The sequence below is a fragment of the Halichoerus grypus genome, chromosome 15 (assembly GCF_964656455.1).
Source record: "Halichoerus grypus chromosome 15, mHalGry1.hap1.1, whole genome shotgun sequence".
Classification (NCBI taxonomy): Eukaryota; Metazoa; Chordata; class Mammalia; order Carnivora; family Phocidae; genus Halichoerus; species Halichoerus grypus.
In genome coordinates this window covers 55,320,041-55,335,805 of record NC_135726.1, presented here as the reverse complement: position 1 = coordinate 55,335,805, position 15,765 = coordinate 55,320,041, and the positions used below count along the sequence as shown (strand labels likewise).

Here is a 15,765-nt window from a genome sequence, read left to right as displayed (position 1 = left end):
GAAACAGAATAAAAGTTCAGGCTACCAGGTCATAGGGTGGTTTGATGCGCAGCAATAGATAACCAGAACAGTAGCCCGCACAAGTCATAGCTAATAGGGAAAAGGTAACGGGAGACTTACTGGCCTGATGAATTTTCCTACTTACTGTATTTCAAGGATGGTTCTTAAATGGTGATCTGAGGCCTTCATTTGACCTGAGGACTACATTTCCAAGAATCCCCTTCCCCTTTTGCTTCCAGGTTTTTTTTCCTAGTTAGACAATGATTTTATTGTTTGAGTACATAGTGAAATTTATGCAACCAGGGCAGAGGCTGTGGATGACTCGTATTTCCAATTGGGGGGAGGGGGGACTCATTTGGTCTCATAATATCGAGCCAAGCGGTGAATACAGCTCTGCATCAGAATCAGTCAGAATTTAGCATCTTCATCCTTTCTCTTCCTCTCAAGATGCTTTTGAACAACAACAGCTTTCTTAATCAAATGGTAGAGATCCTCAGGAAGATCAGGAGCAAGTCCTTTGGACTTAAGAATTCTTAAGATTTTATTGCCTGTCACAAAACACACCTGTGCAACACCAGGGGAGTCACTTAGGATCACGCCGATTTGTGGGGGAGTCAGGCCCTTCTTGGCCAGTTTGTAGATTTGCTCCTTCATGTCATCAGACACAGGTGGCCCAGAGAGAAGTTTACAGTGACGTGGAAAGGATCCAGGGAAACTGTGTCCCTAGCATTTCTCTCCTACTAAGACATTGTCCCAGGGTCTCTTTGACCTGACAACTGGGGCCATTTGCCTGCTCACAGGACCCCATCTTCCCTGAGCAAAGGACAGGATATGGCCCACCATCTCAGGACTCAGAATGACCAATGCCCAGCTGGGTCTTTCTGTCTGTCTGTGTGTATATGGTGAACATTGGTTTCCTAGGCCAGGGTGATGATTAATTTTATGTGTCAACTTGCCATGGGCCATGGGATGCCCAGATTAAACATTATTTCCGGGTGTGTCCGTGAGGGTATTTACACATGAGATTAGCATTTGAATCAGTGGACTCAGTAAAGTAGCTAACCCTCCCAGATGCCAGTGGGCACCATCCAATCCGCTGAGGGCCTGAAAAGAACAAAAAGCAGTGGAAGAGCAGACTCATTCCCTTCCTGCCTGCCTGTGAGCTGCGACATTGATCTTCTCCTGCCCTTGGACTGGGATTTGCAGCATCAGCTCCCCTGGTTCTCAGGCCTTGGGACTCAGACTGGAATTACACCCCTGGCTTTCCTGGGTCCCCAGCTTTCAGGTGGCATATTGTGGGAGCTCTCAGCCTCCATAATTGAGCTAGTTCTTCATAGTAAGTAAATCTCTGTTTGGTTCTGTTTGTCTGGAGAACCCTGCCTCATACAGTTAAAAGGGGGACAGACAGACTAAGCCAGATCTCATGAGCCGTATTTCCTACTTTCTCATTATTTCCATGAGAAATAGAAGCCACTGAAGGGTCTAAAGCTAGAGAGTCAGGGAGTGAAATGGTCAGATTTGTGTTTTCAGGTGTTCTCTCTGGCTGCCCTGGGGACGTTGGGTTGGAGCGGCAGCTGGAGTGGAGGTGACAGGCTGGGGCCACTGATCATCTAGTACTGCTGTTGATAAGGGTTCCTGTCACGAAACGCAGCATGGCCCTCATTCACAGTTGTAACCTCTGAGAATGTTGGGCTTTACTCTGCCTACAGTGGGTGATAAATAAATGCTTGTGGAATGCAGACCATTAAAGGTACAAATTTAGGGGGAAGGTGACAAATCTGGTGTAAAATAGAAACCAAATTTTTAGTTAAACACTGTATAGTGTTAACAAGGGGACTCTTGAGTGGTGGGAAGACAAGACCCCAAAGGCTAGTCCCTCCATCAGAGGACAGAGACTGGGACAGGAGGGAACAAGGATGGGAGAGGAGGTGGGTAAATGGGGAGTGGGGCAGATAGAACACAAAGGAGCTGTTACAGGGTGTGTGGGCCAAGTGTTTCCAGGAAGAAGCTGACATGATGTCCCATATCTGTCCCCCTGGGCTCCAGGTCCACACCTCAGTCCTGTCTTGAGAAGGAAGGAGGCTCAGTCAGGCCTCTCAGCCCCACTCCCTGGGGGTCCCCACACCTGCAGAACCAACACGGGTCTCAGATCAGAGAGCTACCACTTTAGTTCTAACTCCAGGCAGGGTGGGACAGCTCAGCACCACCTGGAACTCAGGAGCCAATCACCAGACTTCCCTGGAGAGGGACAGGCCCGCTCACTTGGTGTAGTAGATCCAGGTGAGGCCATAGGTGAGGAGGAAGCCAGCCCCCTTGAGGACCCCTCTGATCAGGGTGAGGACCAGCGGCCAGGAGCCCTCCTGCTTCTCAGGCACCCAGTTGCAATAAGAAGGGGTTCCTGCGGAAGGGGATCCAGAGGATGAAGTTCCCCAGACCCCAGTCCCTTCTACATCGCAAACACCTGACCAGACTGACCACCCCCAGAAACTGTATTACAACTCACTCTGCACAGAGAGGCTGAAGGAAATGTGCTGGGAGCCCAGCAGGTGCTGAGCCTGGCAGGTGAATTCCCCTTCATCCTCAACACCTACATGGGGCAGCTCCAGGACCCCAGGTGCTGAGGGCTGGAAGGGGCTTAGGGCTTTTCCCTCCCAGAACCAGCTCAGCATGGCAGGGGGTTGCTATCAGCCACAAAGCCCAGGATCCATTGAGGGGTAGACAGGGATAGTGGAGCTGAGAGGTGTGTCTCTCCTACCTCCCACTCAGATGCAAAGGATGCATGACTATTTAACCCATGCTCATATACACACAAATCCAGGAGTCGAGAGTGGCTGAAAGACCCTGGAGGGAAAGAGGCTGAGCTGAGCCTGGAAGGAGGAGAAGAACTGTCATATTAACATGTGGAGGAAGGCTCCTCAGTTGGAGGAGTGACAAGCAAAGGCACTGAGCCTTGTAGATGAAAGGAATGACAAATATCTCTGGAGCCTGCTGGGGAGGGCAGGGAAGTTTCTGCACCTGATGAGCTGAGGAACTTACCCTGAGGTGCAAGGGAGCCACTCAGGGCTCTGAGCAGGGAAGAGGTGGGGTGGGCTCTGGGGGCAGGGAAACCTTTCTGGGCCTGTGCTATGTGGGACACAGACTTGAGGGGAGCCACTGGAGACCAGGAAGGTGGGGACGAAGAAGGAGCAATTGTCACAGCCGTATGGGTGAAGGGGAGAGGATGGGATAAAGAGGGGATGAGGAAGGGAGCAATTTGGGACATTTTCAGGAGGTGAAGCTTACAGGACTCACTGACTTGGGGTTGGGGGTGGAGAAAAGAAGGCATATGGAGTAAGTCAAGGAGTCCTGACCCAGGTAACTGGGGGGTAGGGGGTGGGTGGAGATCCATGTCCCCAATTTCTGCACTTCAAATTCATATTCTGGACCCTGCACCAAAGCCACTGAAGAGAGACTCAGGCTCCACCCTCACTCCCTGCCCTAGACTCCTCTGGCTCCTGGTCCATTCACCTTCCTACAGCATGGACTATAGCACCACTACCAGCAGCAGAGACCTATCTCAAAGCATAAATGCCAGGCACTGTCCTGGGACAGTCTGGTCACCAGGGTCTCTCGGTATGGCAAGAATGATTTAAAAAAAACAATGAACCACAAGAGGAAGGCAGTGGGTATGAAAAGGATAGTAATTGTATGCATTAGTGCAACTTCAGACCCATAGTGGCCAGAGATGGAGAGCTTCTTGGAGACCAGCCAGTACCACTTCCCGACTCCGCAGGACTCAATGAAGCCTGGAGAAAGCAAAAGACTTCCAAAAGTCATACTGGTGATGTGTCTTTCATATTGGAAAGGTTCATGAAAAATTGGTATTATTTCTGCCTTGCACATTCAGAACCTGCCAGTGAATATTTTCCCCCCGGAAAAAGATGTTTCCTACTGAATCAATTCCTTTATGGATACATGGCTATTTGGGGTTTTCATTTCTTCTTGAGACTGTTTCAGTAAATTATATTTTTCTTATAATTTTTATATGTCATCTGAATTTTTAAATTAATTAGCATATATTTGAGTGAAATATCCACTTACATTGTTACTTTAAAAAAAGATTTATTTATTTTTAGAGAGAGGGTGAGAATCTTTCAAGAAGACTCCCTGGTGAGCACAGAGGCCAACATGGGGCTTGATCCCATGGACCCATGAGATCATGACCTGAGCTGAAACCAAGAGTCTCACGCTTAACCCACTGAGTCACCCAGGCGCCCCTGCCCTTATTTTGTTCTTAAAGCAAGAGACATTGAAGCAAAACATACAGAGAGAACAGTTCAGATTATAAAGATAAGCTTGATCAATTTTCATATGATGGTGACATTCTTGGAACAACCACCTAGATCAAGAAGCCCCACCGGCACCCAGTCCTAGTTACTCCCCTCCAGAAAAGTAACCATTATAATGACTTCTTTCATCACTGATTAATTTTCTCTGTTTTTGACTTTTATGTAGTTGGGATCTTCCAGTGTGTGGCTTCTTATGCTTGACATTTTATTGTGAGAGTCACCCACACACGTAACAGCAATTCATTTATCCTCACTGCTGAAAGAATTTCATGGTGTGCATATGCCATACACTACATGGACCTCCTACAATAGAGGGATATTTGGGTTATTTCCAGTCTGGAACGATTAGGAAGAGTGCTGCTACAAACATGCCTTTGATATGAATATGTACTTTTGTTGGGTATATTTTTTAGAGTGGCATTTCTCAGTAATAAATCTAGAGGGTCTGGGTCTCAGGCCCCTGGGTTACTGGAACTCTAAGTCTCCATGACCCTGGCCCTAAGGACTACTGGATTTCTGGGGTCTGAGCCTCTGGATCGGAAGTCGGAGTCTCTGGGGTCTCCTGGTCCCGCCACGTCCTTTCTTACCAGCTCTCCACCCTCCAGCTCCACCTCCTCGTGAAAGGAAGTGTGTACTACCCGGTTCACGGGCTGGAACCTGCGCAGTGGATCTCAATGTCACCCACTATCCAGAGCCAGGAGCCATGTCCAGAGACACCCACCCCCCCAACACACACACCGACCACCACCAGATCACTAACAGCTGAAGCACGCACAGAGACCTCGGCTCACACACATCGCTCCTTCTCCCCATTCGACATGTTCATGAGCACCCGCACAGGGCACGCACAGATCCACTCCCAGCCCCGACCTTCGGACTCTCTGCCCTGTGCATGCGCAACCTCCTCCTTTCACACTGGAGAGCAGCCACTGCGCTCCCACATTCAATTCCCTCCTGCAAGGCCACCTCTGAGGTTAGAAATCAATGCTCTACAAGCCTATAATTAAAAAAAAAAAAATTTAAAAATTAAAAAAAATAAAGCCTATTAATAATCCCACAAAAGCAGATAATCCGAATACAGCTGCGTCGCCTTTTAAGTGTCCTGCACGGTGACGGTGACAGTGCACTGCCACAGGAAAAAAGAAAGCAAAAAAACAAAAAACCTCGCAGCACGGCCAAGTCCCAAGCTCGTGCGCAGGCGCATAAAGGAAACCGGGCAGTACACGGTAGAATGGGCTGCAAGGGTTGTTGGGAGTTGTAGGCCCAGCAGGCCCAGTGGCCTCAGGTGCTTCGAATTGCCGCATGGGGTTCTGGGAGCAGTAGGCAAGATGGTCCCCAAGGCCTTGTGGGAGTTGTAGTCGCCGGAGCCACTTCCGTGCCAGACTTCCGCGTGAGGGGCTCTTTGGACGTCCTAGTACCGCGTTCTGTCCAGGTGAGTTGTTCCTCCTGCAGCGGATGGGCCCGTGGGCCCCTGTTCTTAACTGCGATGCCATGTGAAGTCGAGAGGCTCGGGAAGTGGTGACAGGAGCCCCCGGATTCCCTAACGGCAGTGTCCCAGAGGCCTTCTGGCCAGGATCCCCACGTTGGACACTGTGGTCCATCCTGTCTCTTTCCCACCCACCCCTTCCCCCAGGTAGGGATTCCACCATCTCCCTGCCCACCCCCACAGCATCGGGTACATCCAGGAGGCCCCTAGTGTGTCCTCGAACCTCTGCTCTGATAGAAGGATGTCACACACTATCATCCCTCTGACAAGGCTGCAATCCGGAGGTCCGCGTCTCTTCTTCTGGGGGGCACTTATTATTCCCACATTCTACTTCATTTACGGAGCGCGGGCACTGTGCCAAGCCCTGTGCGAGGCTGGGGGGGAGACGGCAGTGGACAAGGCAGACCCAGTCCCTGCCTTTAGTACCCCAGAGGGGACAGGTCTGCCACTGACAGGTAGAGTCGTGCGGGGATGGAGGCATACTAGCGGGTCTGTGAGCCTGGAGGGGGCGCCTGACCCGGGCCGGATCCATAAAGTCTTCTGCAGGAAGATGCTTAGCAGGCATTTCAAACCTGATATGTCTAAATGGAATTCCTGTGGCCTTCCTGATGAAATGGCCCCATCATCCTCCTGGGGGGTCTGGCCAAAGCCTCCAAGTCAGTCTCCATTCATCTTTTCTCATCAGCCGAGCCCCCACCACAATCCAAGTCTTGTGCAAGTCCTATGGACTCTACCTTCAAAACAGCTCCCGAGTCCCACCCTTCCTTCCCAACTCCACTGCCACCAGCCCACCCAGGCCATTTGCGACTGTCACAGGCTGTTCCCAGAGCCTCCTCCTGGGCTCCCTGCCTCTGCTCTTGCCTGCTCAAGTATGTTCCCCGCACAGCAGTCAGTGGGATCCTTTTAAAACATAAGTCAGATCATAGCCCTTTCCTGCTCAAAACCCTCTCTGAATAAAATTCAAACTCCATATCCTGGCCTATGAGTCTCTGACAACCTGCAAGGCTCAACACCTGCCAGGGTCTTCCTCCTTCAGGAGGCAGACCCCCAGAACTGGGTGACTGTAGATTTAGGGCAAGAGGAGGGATGAATCCAAGGTGACTATGTCCTGTCCTGTGGAGGAGCTGGGCGGAAGGTGGTGGTGCCCGCAGGAGACAGGAAACAGCTGGGTAAGAACAGGTTTCTGCCTGGGGCAGGCTGGGGGGGGGGGGGCAGGGATTGGAGACTGGCCAGTGTGGGCACTTGGGATCTGAGAGACGGCCTAGACAGGATCCTCACTGGGGCATTTGGAGGACCAGCCGGGTGGACATCACAAGTCAGAGTCACCCACAAGGAGAATGGGCTGGGCAGAACCTGAGGACCATGAAGAGGACTCTCCAAAAGAGATTGGAGACTCCGCAGGAGATAAACCACAAGAGCAGAGGGAGGATCAAGTCAAAAGAGAAAAAATTTCAAGGGGCTGTTGCTCAGCTTGACAGATGCACCTGATGGTCATGGCTGATGGCTCCTAAGGGCTACTTGCTGGCCCAGTGATAGGGAAGAGTACTCTGAGCAGAGGGAAGAGCCAGTGCGAATACCTTGCAGTAGGTGTGTGTCCTGGAGTGTTTGAGAGTACAGACCAGCATGAGCGAGGAGGGGGCAGACGAGGTCAGAGAAAAAGGGAGCCAGGTCACAGAGAGCCTCAGAGACCACTGGCTTTTCCTAAAGTGAGAAGAGATGGTGGCTCAGACTAGGGTGGCAGCCGTGCAGATGGTGAGAAGTGTCAGCTTCTGGGTCTGCGTAGAAGCTATAGTCAAACAGGATTTGCTGTCTTCCATTTGGGCATTTGGGGTTTGAGGTCTGAGAATGTCTCTGGGGCATCCTCAGTGGGACATGTGGAGGAATGGCTGCGACTCGACGTTGCAATTTGGAGTCACCCACGGGGAGAGTGAGAACGGTGGTGGAGGAAGAGCAGGCTGGGGTCCTGGACCCCAAGGCTTCTGGCCTGAGCAGCTGGAAGGATGGAGCTGCTCTTCACTGGAGGAGAAGCAGGTGTGGGAAGAAGAAGCAGGAATCTGGGTTTGAGATGCCTATTAGACATTTGAATGGCATGGGCCCTGCCTCAGGAAGTCACAGACAGTAAACAAAGTCTCATAAGGTGACTCCACGTATTGTGGCAAATCCTAGAAGCAGGGTGACCTGCTCAGAGGCTCCTGGACTAGGCCAGACTGGAGGCAATGGTGGCTTGGGGAGGGGGTACTGAGCCTGGTGGATTTTTATGGGTTTACCAGGCATGTGGCCCCAAGGAGGGTGTGGCTGGAGGATTGGAGTTTCTGCTGGGGAGGAACGAGGTAGGAGGAGGCGGGGACAGAAAGGGGTCAAGGATGGGCTAATCCATGTTTTGTAAGTCCATAGAAACTTGTGGGAGATTCTGATACCAGAGCAGAATTGAGGCCAATCCTGGAGGCCCATCCACCCTGCCTGGGAAACAGAAGCAGCCCCAGTTGGGGTCCTTGGAGACGTGATCCACGCTGCCTCTGTGTCTCCCTGGAGTTGGTGATCACCCCGCCCTGCAGAGGATGCAGTCGGGGCTCATTCCAGGAGACAGTATCCCACCCCCACCCAAAGTGAAATCCAGTTGGTCTTTCCCGTTTCTCCCCCTTCCCCTGAATAGAGCTGCAGTCCCCTACCCCTTCTCTTTCCTTAGAGTTGCTGACCCTCCCAGGCTCTCTAAACAGCCCTGGAGGTCCAGGTCAAAGGTCTCCACCCTGTCCCTCTGATTCGGGCCTCCCTGGAGACTGTGACACTGCTTCTTAATATGCAGCCCCAACCCTTCAAACAGGACACAACCTAATTCTGAGTGTAACTTGCTTGTCTTTCCCACCCCACCCCCATACCAACTCAGGCTCCTTCTCTACTTGGTGCACAATGGGGTGCATTACGAGAAGCCTCCTGAAGCCAGAACGTCCAGAAAAAGCATATTCTACCTGCACATGGCCCTGGATCAATTTGGGCAGGAGAGGTGGCTGGCAGCCTCCCCTAGGCCATGACCCCGCAAACCGGAATCCGCATGTAACCTGCCTCCCCTCTCTCCCCGTCCAGGAGAAGCCAGCTCCTCCCGGCCCGCCCGGAACCCGCCATGCCCGCCCCGCAGTGCGCCTCCTGCCGCGCGGCGCGCGCTGCCCTCCGCCGCCCGCGCTCCGGCCAAGCGCTGTGCGGGGCCTGCTTCTGCACCGCCTTCGAGGCCGAGGTGCTGCACACGGTGCTGGCGGGCCGCCTGCTGCCGCCCGGCGCGGTGGTGGCCGTGGGCGCGTCCGGCGGCAAGGACTCCACGGTGCTGGCGCACGTGCTGCGCGAACTGGCGCCGCGCCTGGGCGTCTCGCTGCGCCTGGTGGCCGTGGACGAGGGCATCGGCGGCTACCGCGACGCGGCGCTGGCGGCCGTGCGGCGCCAGGCGGCGCGCTGGGACCTGCCGCTCACCGTCGTGGCCTACGCGGACCTCTTCGGGGGCTGGACGATGGACGCCGTGGCCCGCAGCACGGCCGGCTCCGGCCGCAGCCGCGCCTGCTGCACCTTCTGCGGGGTGCTGCGGCGCCGCGCGCTGGAGGAGGGGGCGCGCCTCGTGGGAGCCACGCACATCGTGACCGGTGAGCGCGGGCACTGCCGCCGGGGGCCGAGGGGCCGGCACCTAAAGGGCCTGGGCCCGGCTCCGAGGGGTGGGGAAGGCGCCGCTGCGTGTGCCCCGGGTGGAGGCTGCCCACGAGGAGAAGGGGCCGCGCATGCCGGCTGCAGGTGCGCGGGCACAGAGCGCGTGCGCGCCGGGGACGGGCGCTGCGCGCTCCGGAGTCGCTGCCGTCACACTGGCAGCTAGAGGGTGGAGGGGTACCCTCTGGGGGCCGCGGTTCCCTGCATTTTAAAGAATGACGTTCTTTGTGTCTCCCCTCACGAAAGGAGGCGAGTGAAGTGGTACCACCCGTCAGAAGCCACCTGTAGTCTGAAGCGCACCTGTCTTTGCCCTGCTTTTCTCTGTTGGCCTCTCCTCTCTGCTGACCCTTACTCTCTCCCGGTCATTACTTCCACACATAATTCTTGACCATTTACTGTGTACCAGATACAAGCTCCGCAGCCCAGAGCCATACCTAACCTCAGTTACCTCTTCTGTAAAATGGGCTTATTAATAATACCGAGGTCCCAGGGTTGCTGGGAATTAGATGAGTTATGTGTGAGGCACTTAGACCGGAGACCGGCAACAGTACACGTTACAGAAATGTTTGCCATCGTGAGGACACACAAGACAGTCTCTGTTCCTGCTCTGCTCTCACGTGCATGGTTATAACCTGAGGAGGCTACTAACGAAAACCACACTCTGCCAGTTTATAGCAGGAGCACCCAGTGAAGGGAGAAGAGTAGGGTTAGGAAGCATTTCCAGAGTGAGCCAAGACCTGAAGGCCACCCAAGTAACCAGTGAAGGTCGGACAGAGGGTCGGGTTCTGAGCAGAGGAAACAGCTTATACAAAGGCCCTGAGGAGGGTTGGTATGGCCAGTTGGAGAAGCCCTAAGGAGGCCAGTGTTTTACTATCTGGACTATACAGACTCGAGTATAAGATGACAAGATGCAGGATAAGTAGACATTCAGCTTATGTTTTTATGGTTATTGTTGCGTAAATATTCCCTAACCTCCTCCCTGGTCTTTCTAAACGCGGTGACCTGCATTCCCAGAGGCACTGAGGCAAGAGCTCGCTTGAGAATCTCCATTAACCGTTAAATGCCCTTTTGACTTCTGTGCAGTAGGAAGCGCACTTCTGAGACTGAAATGGTCCTTGTGGTGTAAAGCACTGTTACTACCTTCGGGAAAAGGCAACTAGCACAGGGCCTGGTTGGCCCTAAGTGGGTGGCAAATGAGGGCACCCCGAGTTGCTTCCCGGGAGCCTGTGTGTGTTCCCCTCTTGTTTCTCACTGTGACCACCTCCAGCCTCCACCTGGCTGTCCCGTGGTGCCCAGGGGTCTCCATGGCCCTGTGTGGCCCTCCCTGCTGTTCCCCACACGCCCTCTGCATCTCCCTGGGTCCTGGCTGCCCCACAGGGTCTGGGGTGTGAGGTCTCCAAGGCCTGGTCACCTACTCTGCCACTGTCCATCCCCTCCCCATCTCTCTCTGGGTCCTGGGGGTGGGGTCTCCATGGCCGGGTCGCACACTGCGTGCCACTCTGCAGGCCCCTCCCCGTCTGGCTGGGTCCTGGCTGCCCCCCCCCCCGGTGGCACCCCCCCCCTCACCTGCTCTCCCTCTCTCCCCCAGGCCACAACGCCGACGACATGGCGGAGACCGTGCTCATGAACTTCCTGCGGGGCGACGCGGGGCGGCTGGCCCGGGGCGGGGGCCTGGGCTCGCGGGGCGAGGGGGGCGCACTGCCGCGCTGCCGCCCGCTGCAGCTGGCCTCGCAGAAGGAGGTGGTGCTGTACGCGCACTTCCGCCGCCTCGACTACTTCTCGGAGGAGTGCGTCTACGCGCCCGAGGCCTTCCGCGGCCACGCGCGCCACCTGCTCAAGCTCCTGGAGGCGGCGCGGCCGTCGGCGGCGCTGGACCTGGTGCACTCGGCCGAGCGCCTGGCCCTGGCCCCGGCCGCGCGGCCGCCGCCCCCCAGCGCCTGCTCCCGCTGCGGGGCGCTGGCCAGCCGCGCGCTCTGCCAGGCCTGCGCCCTCCTGGACGGTCTGCGGCGCGGCCGGCCCCGCCTGGCCATCGGCAAGGGCGGCGGGGCGCGCGACGAGGAGGGGCCGCCACCCCCGCCGCCCAGCGACGCCGGTTCTGCGCCCGGCCCCGCCGGCGGGGAGTGCGGGGCGGCCTGTAAGGAGCGCTGCGAATAGACCCCCTCCGCCCGGGCTTCGGTGTGAGGTTGGGAGGGGGACGGACGGGACCGGTTACCGGTGACCCCGCAGAAGCTGAGGCCGGGACTCCTGGGTCTGAGGGAGGAGGGGCTGGGGGGCTGTGGGCCAGGACTCCTGGGTCTGAGGGAGGAGGGGCTGGGGGGCTGTGGGCCAGGACTCCTGGGTCTAAAGGAGGAGGGGCTGGTGGCCGGGACTCCTGGGTCTGAGGGAGGAGGGGCTGGGGGGCTGTGGGCCAGGACTCCTGGGTCTGAGGGAGGAGGGGCTGGTGGCCGGACTCCTGGGTCTGAGGGAGGAGGGGCTGGGGGGCTGTGGGCCAGGACTCCTGGGTCTAAAGGAGGAGGGGCTGGTGGCCGGGACTCCTGGGTCTGAGGGAGGAGGGGCTGGGGGGCTGTGGGCCAGGACTCCTGGGTCTGAGGGAGGAGGGGCTGGTGGCCGGACTCCTGGGTCTGAGGGAGGAGGGCCTGGGGGGCTGTGGGCCAGGACTCCTGGGTCTGAGGGAGGAGGGGCTGGTGGCCGGGAGTCCTGGGACTGAGGGAGGAGGGGCTGGTGGCCGGGACTCCTGGGTCTGAGGGAGGAGGGGCTGGTGGCCGGGAGTCCTGGGACTGAGGGAGGAGGGGCTGGTGGCCGGGACTCCTGGGTCTGAGGGAGGAGGGGCTGGTGGCCGGGAGTCCTGGGACTGAGGGAGGAGGGTTGGGGGGGCTGGAGAAGGAGGAACTGGGGCCAGGACTCCAGGGTCTGAGGGAGGAGGGTCCGGAGACCAGAACTCTGGTGTCAGAAAGGAGAGAACTGGACAACTTTCCTTTCCAGAGCCAGTAGAAACCAGGGGGCTGCTTGCCTAGTACGCTGCCGGGTTCTGGGCATGCTCAGGAGAGTCCTAACGCTTCTTTAGGACCTACTATGTGTCGTGTTTGCCGGTAGCGGGATAAGCAAAACCGCTTCACTCGATGGGCTCTCTCATTTACGGTAATCAGCAGGCTTCTCACTGAGTGCCGTGCATACCGCGGAGCTGCGTCATCTGATTTCATCCACACCGCGGTCTCACTGGCTGTAGCCTGAGGCTCCATAACTGGCCTGAGGTCACCTAGCTGGGGTTTGTCCCTCCACACCAGGCGGTGGATGGATGCTTAGAGTTCGCCCGTGGTTCAGCATTATCCTATAGAAATATAATGTGAGTCAAATGTGTAATTTTAAGTTTTCTAAGACCCATATTTTTTAAAGGAGGAGGGAACAGGTGAACTTTTAATAATATATTTCACTTGACCCAAATAAATATATTTGACCTAAATACCCCACATGTTACAGTTTTAACATGTTGTTCTTTTAAAACTAAAAAAGTTTTAGGGGCCCCTGGGGGGCTCAGTCGTTAAGCGTCGGCCTTCGGCTCAGGTCATGGTCCCAGGGTCCTGGGATCGAGTCCCGCATCGGGCTCCCTGCTCAGCGGGAAGCCTGCTTCTCCCTCTCCCACTCCCTCTGCTTGTGTTCCCTCTCTCGCTGTGTCTCTCTCTGTCAAATAAATAAATAAAATCTTTAAAAAAAACAAAAAACTAAAAAAGTTTTAAAACTTTAAAAGATTTTACAATATTTTTTTTTTGTACTAAGCCTTTGAAATACAGTATGTATGTTGTGCTTACAGCCCGTCTCCATTCTGATTCAACCACTGTTCAGACCTCACATGGGACCTGAGGGCCCCACAGGGGAACTGGGAAGATGCTGTCCTAGGCCTTGGCCACAAGAGGTCACTGTACCCACACCTGTGCATCAGGTGGCCCTTGTTTCTCTCTGCGGCCCAGGTGGGAGCTCTGCGCTCTGCATCCACCTCCTCCCTGGCCTCCCTGGTCTGAGCCAGGCGCAAGGGCAAGAGGCACAGTCTGGCAGAAAGATTAAGGCCCCTCTGGAAACCTTTCTTGACCTCAAGACCTGTGTGTTCATGCATCCATTCATTCCGCAAATATTTATTGAGCACTTCATCCGTGACAGCAGTGAACAAACACCTGCCTGAATGGGAGAGACCAAAAAAGAAAGGAGAAAAATAAGTCAAATATATAGTATGTCAGGTGGCAATAAATCGGGATGAAAACAGGCCAACATTTAAGTAGGCGTAGTGGAAGCCCTGACGTTGGGTTTTCTCTTTTTTGTAATGCAAGTGACTGACTTGAGCTTTGCTTGCCAAGGCATCCACTTCAAAGATGGGTATCTCAGTAAACAGGATGCCAGGCACACGACTAGATAAAGAGCCAGGCCGCCTTCCCTGTCCTCCAGGCTCCTTGGTTTTAGAGACCTTAGTTGATTTCCGTAAATCAAAATCACCCTGCAGCTTGTTTTCCCTCTTCCTACGCTTTAAATTCCCCGACTCGTGTTTTAAATTCACAGAGTGAGCCCGTGAAACCCTAGGTGCCCCCCTGGGCCCCAATAAAAGCAGAACCCCAGAGACCCATGCACCCACCATCCACTGTGACCTCGCTTTATGGCCCCCAATTTTAAAAAAAAAGAAAACAACTTTATTTTTTTTTAAAGTTTCCTGATGGTTATTGTTGAGGGCATCTTGCAATCATGAGAACCACAAGGGCCGGTCCAGACGCAACACTGGTTATCGATAGGCTGAGACACACACAAAACAGGCCTCGAGGAGAAGGTGACAATGGAGCAAAGACCTATCCAAGGTGAGGCGGCGAGCTCTGCAGATTTGTGGGAAGAGCAGAGGAATGATAACGATCATCCCTTTATTCACACAGCCAACATTTGCTGGCGCCTCCCAGGAGCAGGCCCTGCAGGGAGCAGTGGAGAAATAGCTGAGTCAGCCGCAGTCCCTGCCCTCAATGGGCTCCCCATCTGGTGGGAAGGCAGGCATGGACACAGAGGGATATGTGCCATAGTGGGGAGTTAGCAAGGACACAGGGGAGCCCCGAGGTGGGTGCCCAGCTCAGCATGAGGTGTCATAGAATGCCTTCTAAAGGAGGTAGTGTTTCAACCAGGCCCCAGAAGGTGAGTAAGAATGAGCACGAGATGGGGCGCCTGGGTGGCTCAGTCGGTTAAGTGTCTGCCTTCGGCTCAGGTCATGATCCCGGAGTCCTGGGATCGAGTCCCACATCGGGCTCCCTGCTCAGCTGGGAGTCTGCTTCTCCCTCTGCCCCTGCCCCCACTCCTCTCTCTCTCTCTCTCTCAAATAAATAAAATGTGAAAAAAACAGAAGAAGAAGAATGAGCACAAGAAAGCGGTGGGAGGGAGACAAGGCTGAGAGAACAGCAGGTGCAGGGGTCTGCAGGTAAGGAAGCACCTTGAACCTGTGTGGAATGGCTGCTCCCTGGGCAAGATGGCTGGGGAAGAGCTAGCCCAGGAGGCTGGGCTCCTGAGAAGAGTGAAAAGCTGCTGCACACTGAGGGCTGCCTGCTGGGGGTAACGGGGGCCCTAGGAAGGGTTCAGAGCAGACAGGACTAGATCTGGGTATCAGAAAGCTCCTTCTGGGGCCATGTCCAGGAAGACTGCAGGGAGAAGCCAAAACAGCAGCAAGGGGGTGGGGTGGTGGGAATGGATATGAGGGCTACTTAAGAAGCACTCACCAAGGGCTGGAAATCCTGCTAAACTCTAGGGTGTGTTTTGTAAGCATAAGAGCTCCCACATGAACCCCAGTACAAGAGAAGTCTGTCCTAAACAGACTGAACAGAAATAAAGATGTTTGCCAATTAGGCAGATGGCCATAGTAAACACAGGACAGTCTTTTGCTGAGGGAGAAAGCTATAGTAAGCATGGAGGGCAGAGCAGGGGTGTTGCTGAGACAGAAGCCCTAGTCATCATGGAGGGGGACTTTTGCTGTGGACTTTGGCCTTGGTAAACTGCAGCCCCTACATAAACACAAGGGATCCTTAATTCTTGTTGAGTATGGCAGTGGATCTGTGAAAGGATCAAGGCTGATGATGCAGAAACCTCATCCCCCAGAGTCGGAAGCTTTCTTCCCCTTAGGGATTTGAAACCCAGTCTCAGAAAGATGGACTTTCCCATCTTCCCCCTGTGTGTTGGAGATTGGTGTCAGGTCTGAAGAGGTAGAAGCATTGGGTACAGAGATTCTGGAGGAAAGCAGATTTCTGGAGAGAAGCA

The 15,765-nt window shown here is 54.9% G+C and overlaps 1 protein-coding gene across 1 annotated transcript; it reads left to right on the top strand.

Annotated features, from left to right (window-relative positions):
• Positions 1-5,682: 5,682 nt before the first annotated feature.
• Positions 5,683-11,869, top strand: CTU1 (cytosolic thiouridylase subunit 1). Its single transcript, XM_036104137.2, has 3 exons — positions 5,683-5,760; positions 8,896-9,440; positions 11,087-11,869. Exons 2-3 carry the CDS (start codon positions 8,933-8,935, stop codon positions 11,650-11,652), a joined length of 1,074 nt encoding a protein of 357 aa, XP_035960030.1. The 5' UTR covers positions 5,683-5,760; positions 8,896-8,932; the 3' UTR covers positions 11,653-11,869.
• Positions 11,870-15,765: the final 3,896 nt, after the last annotated feature.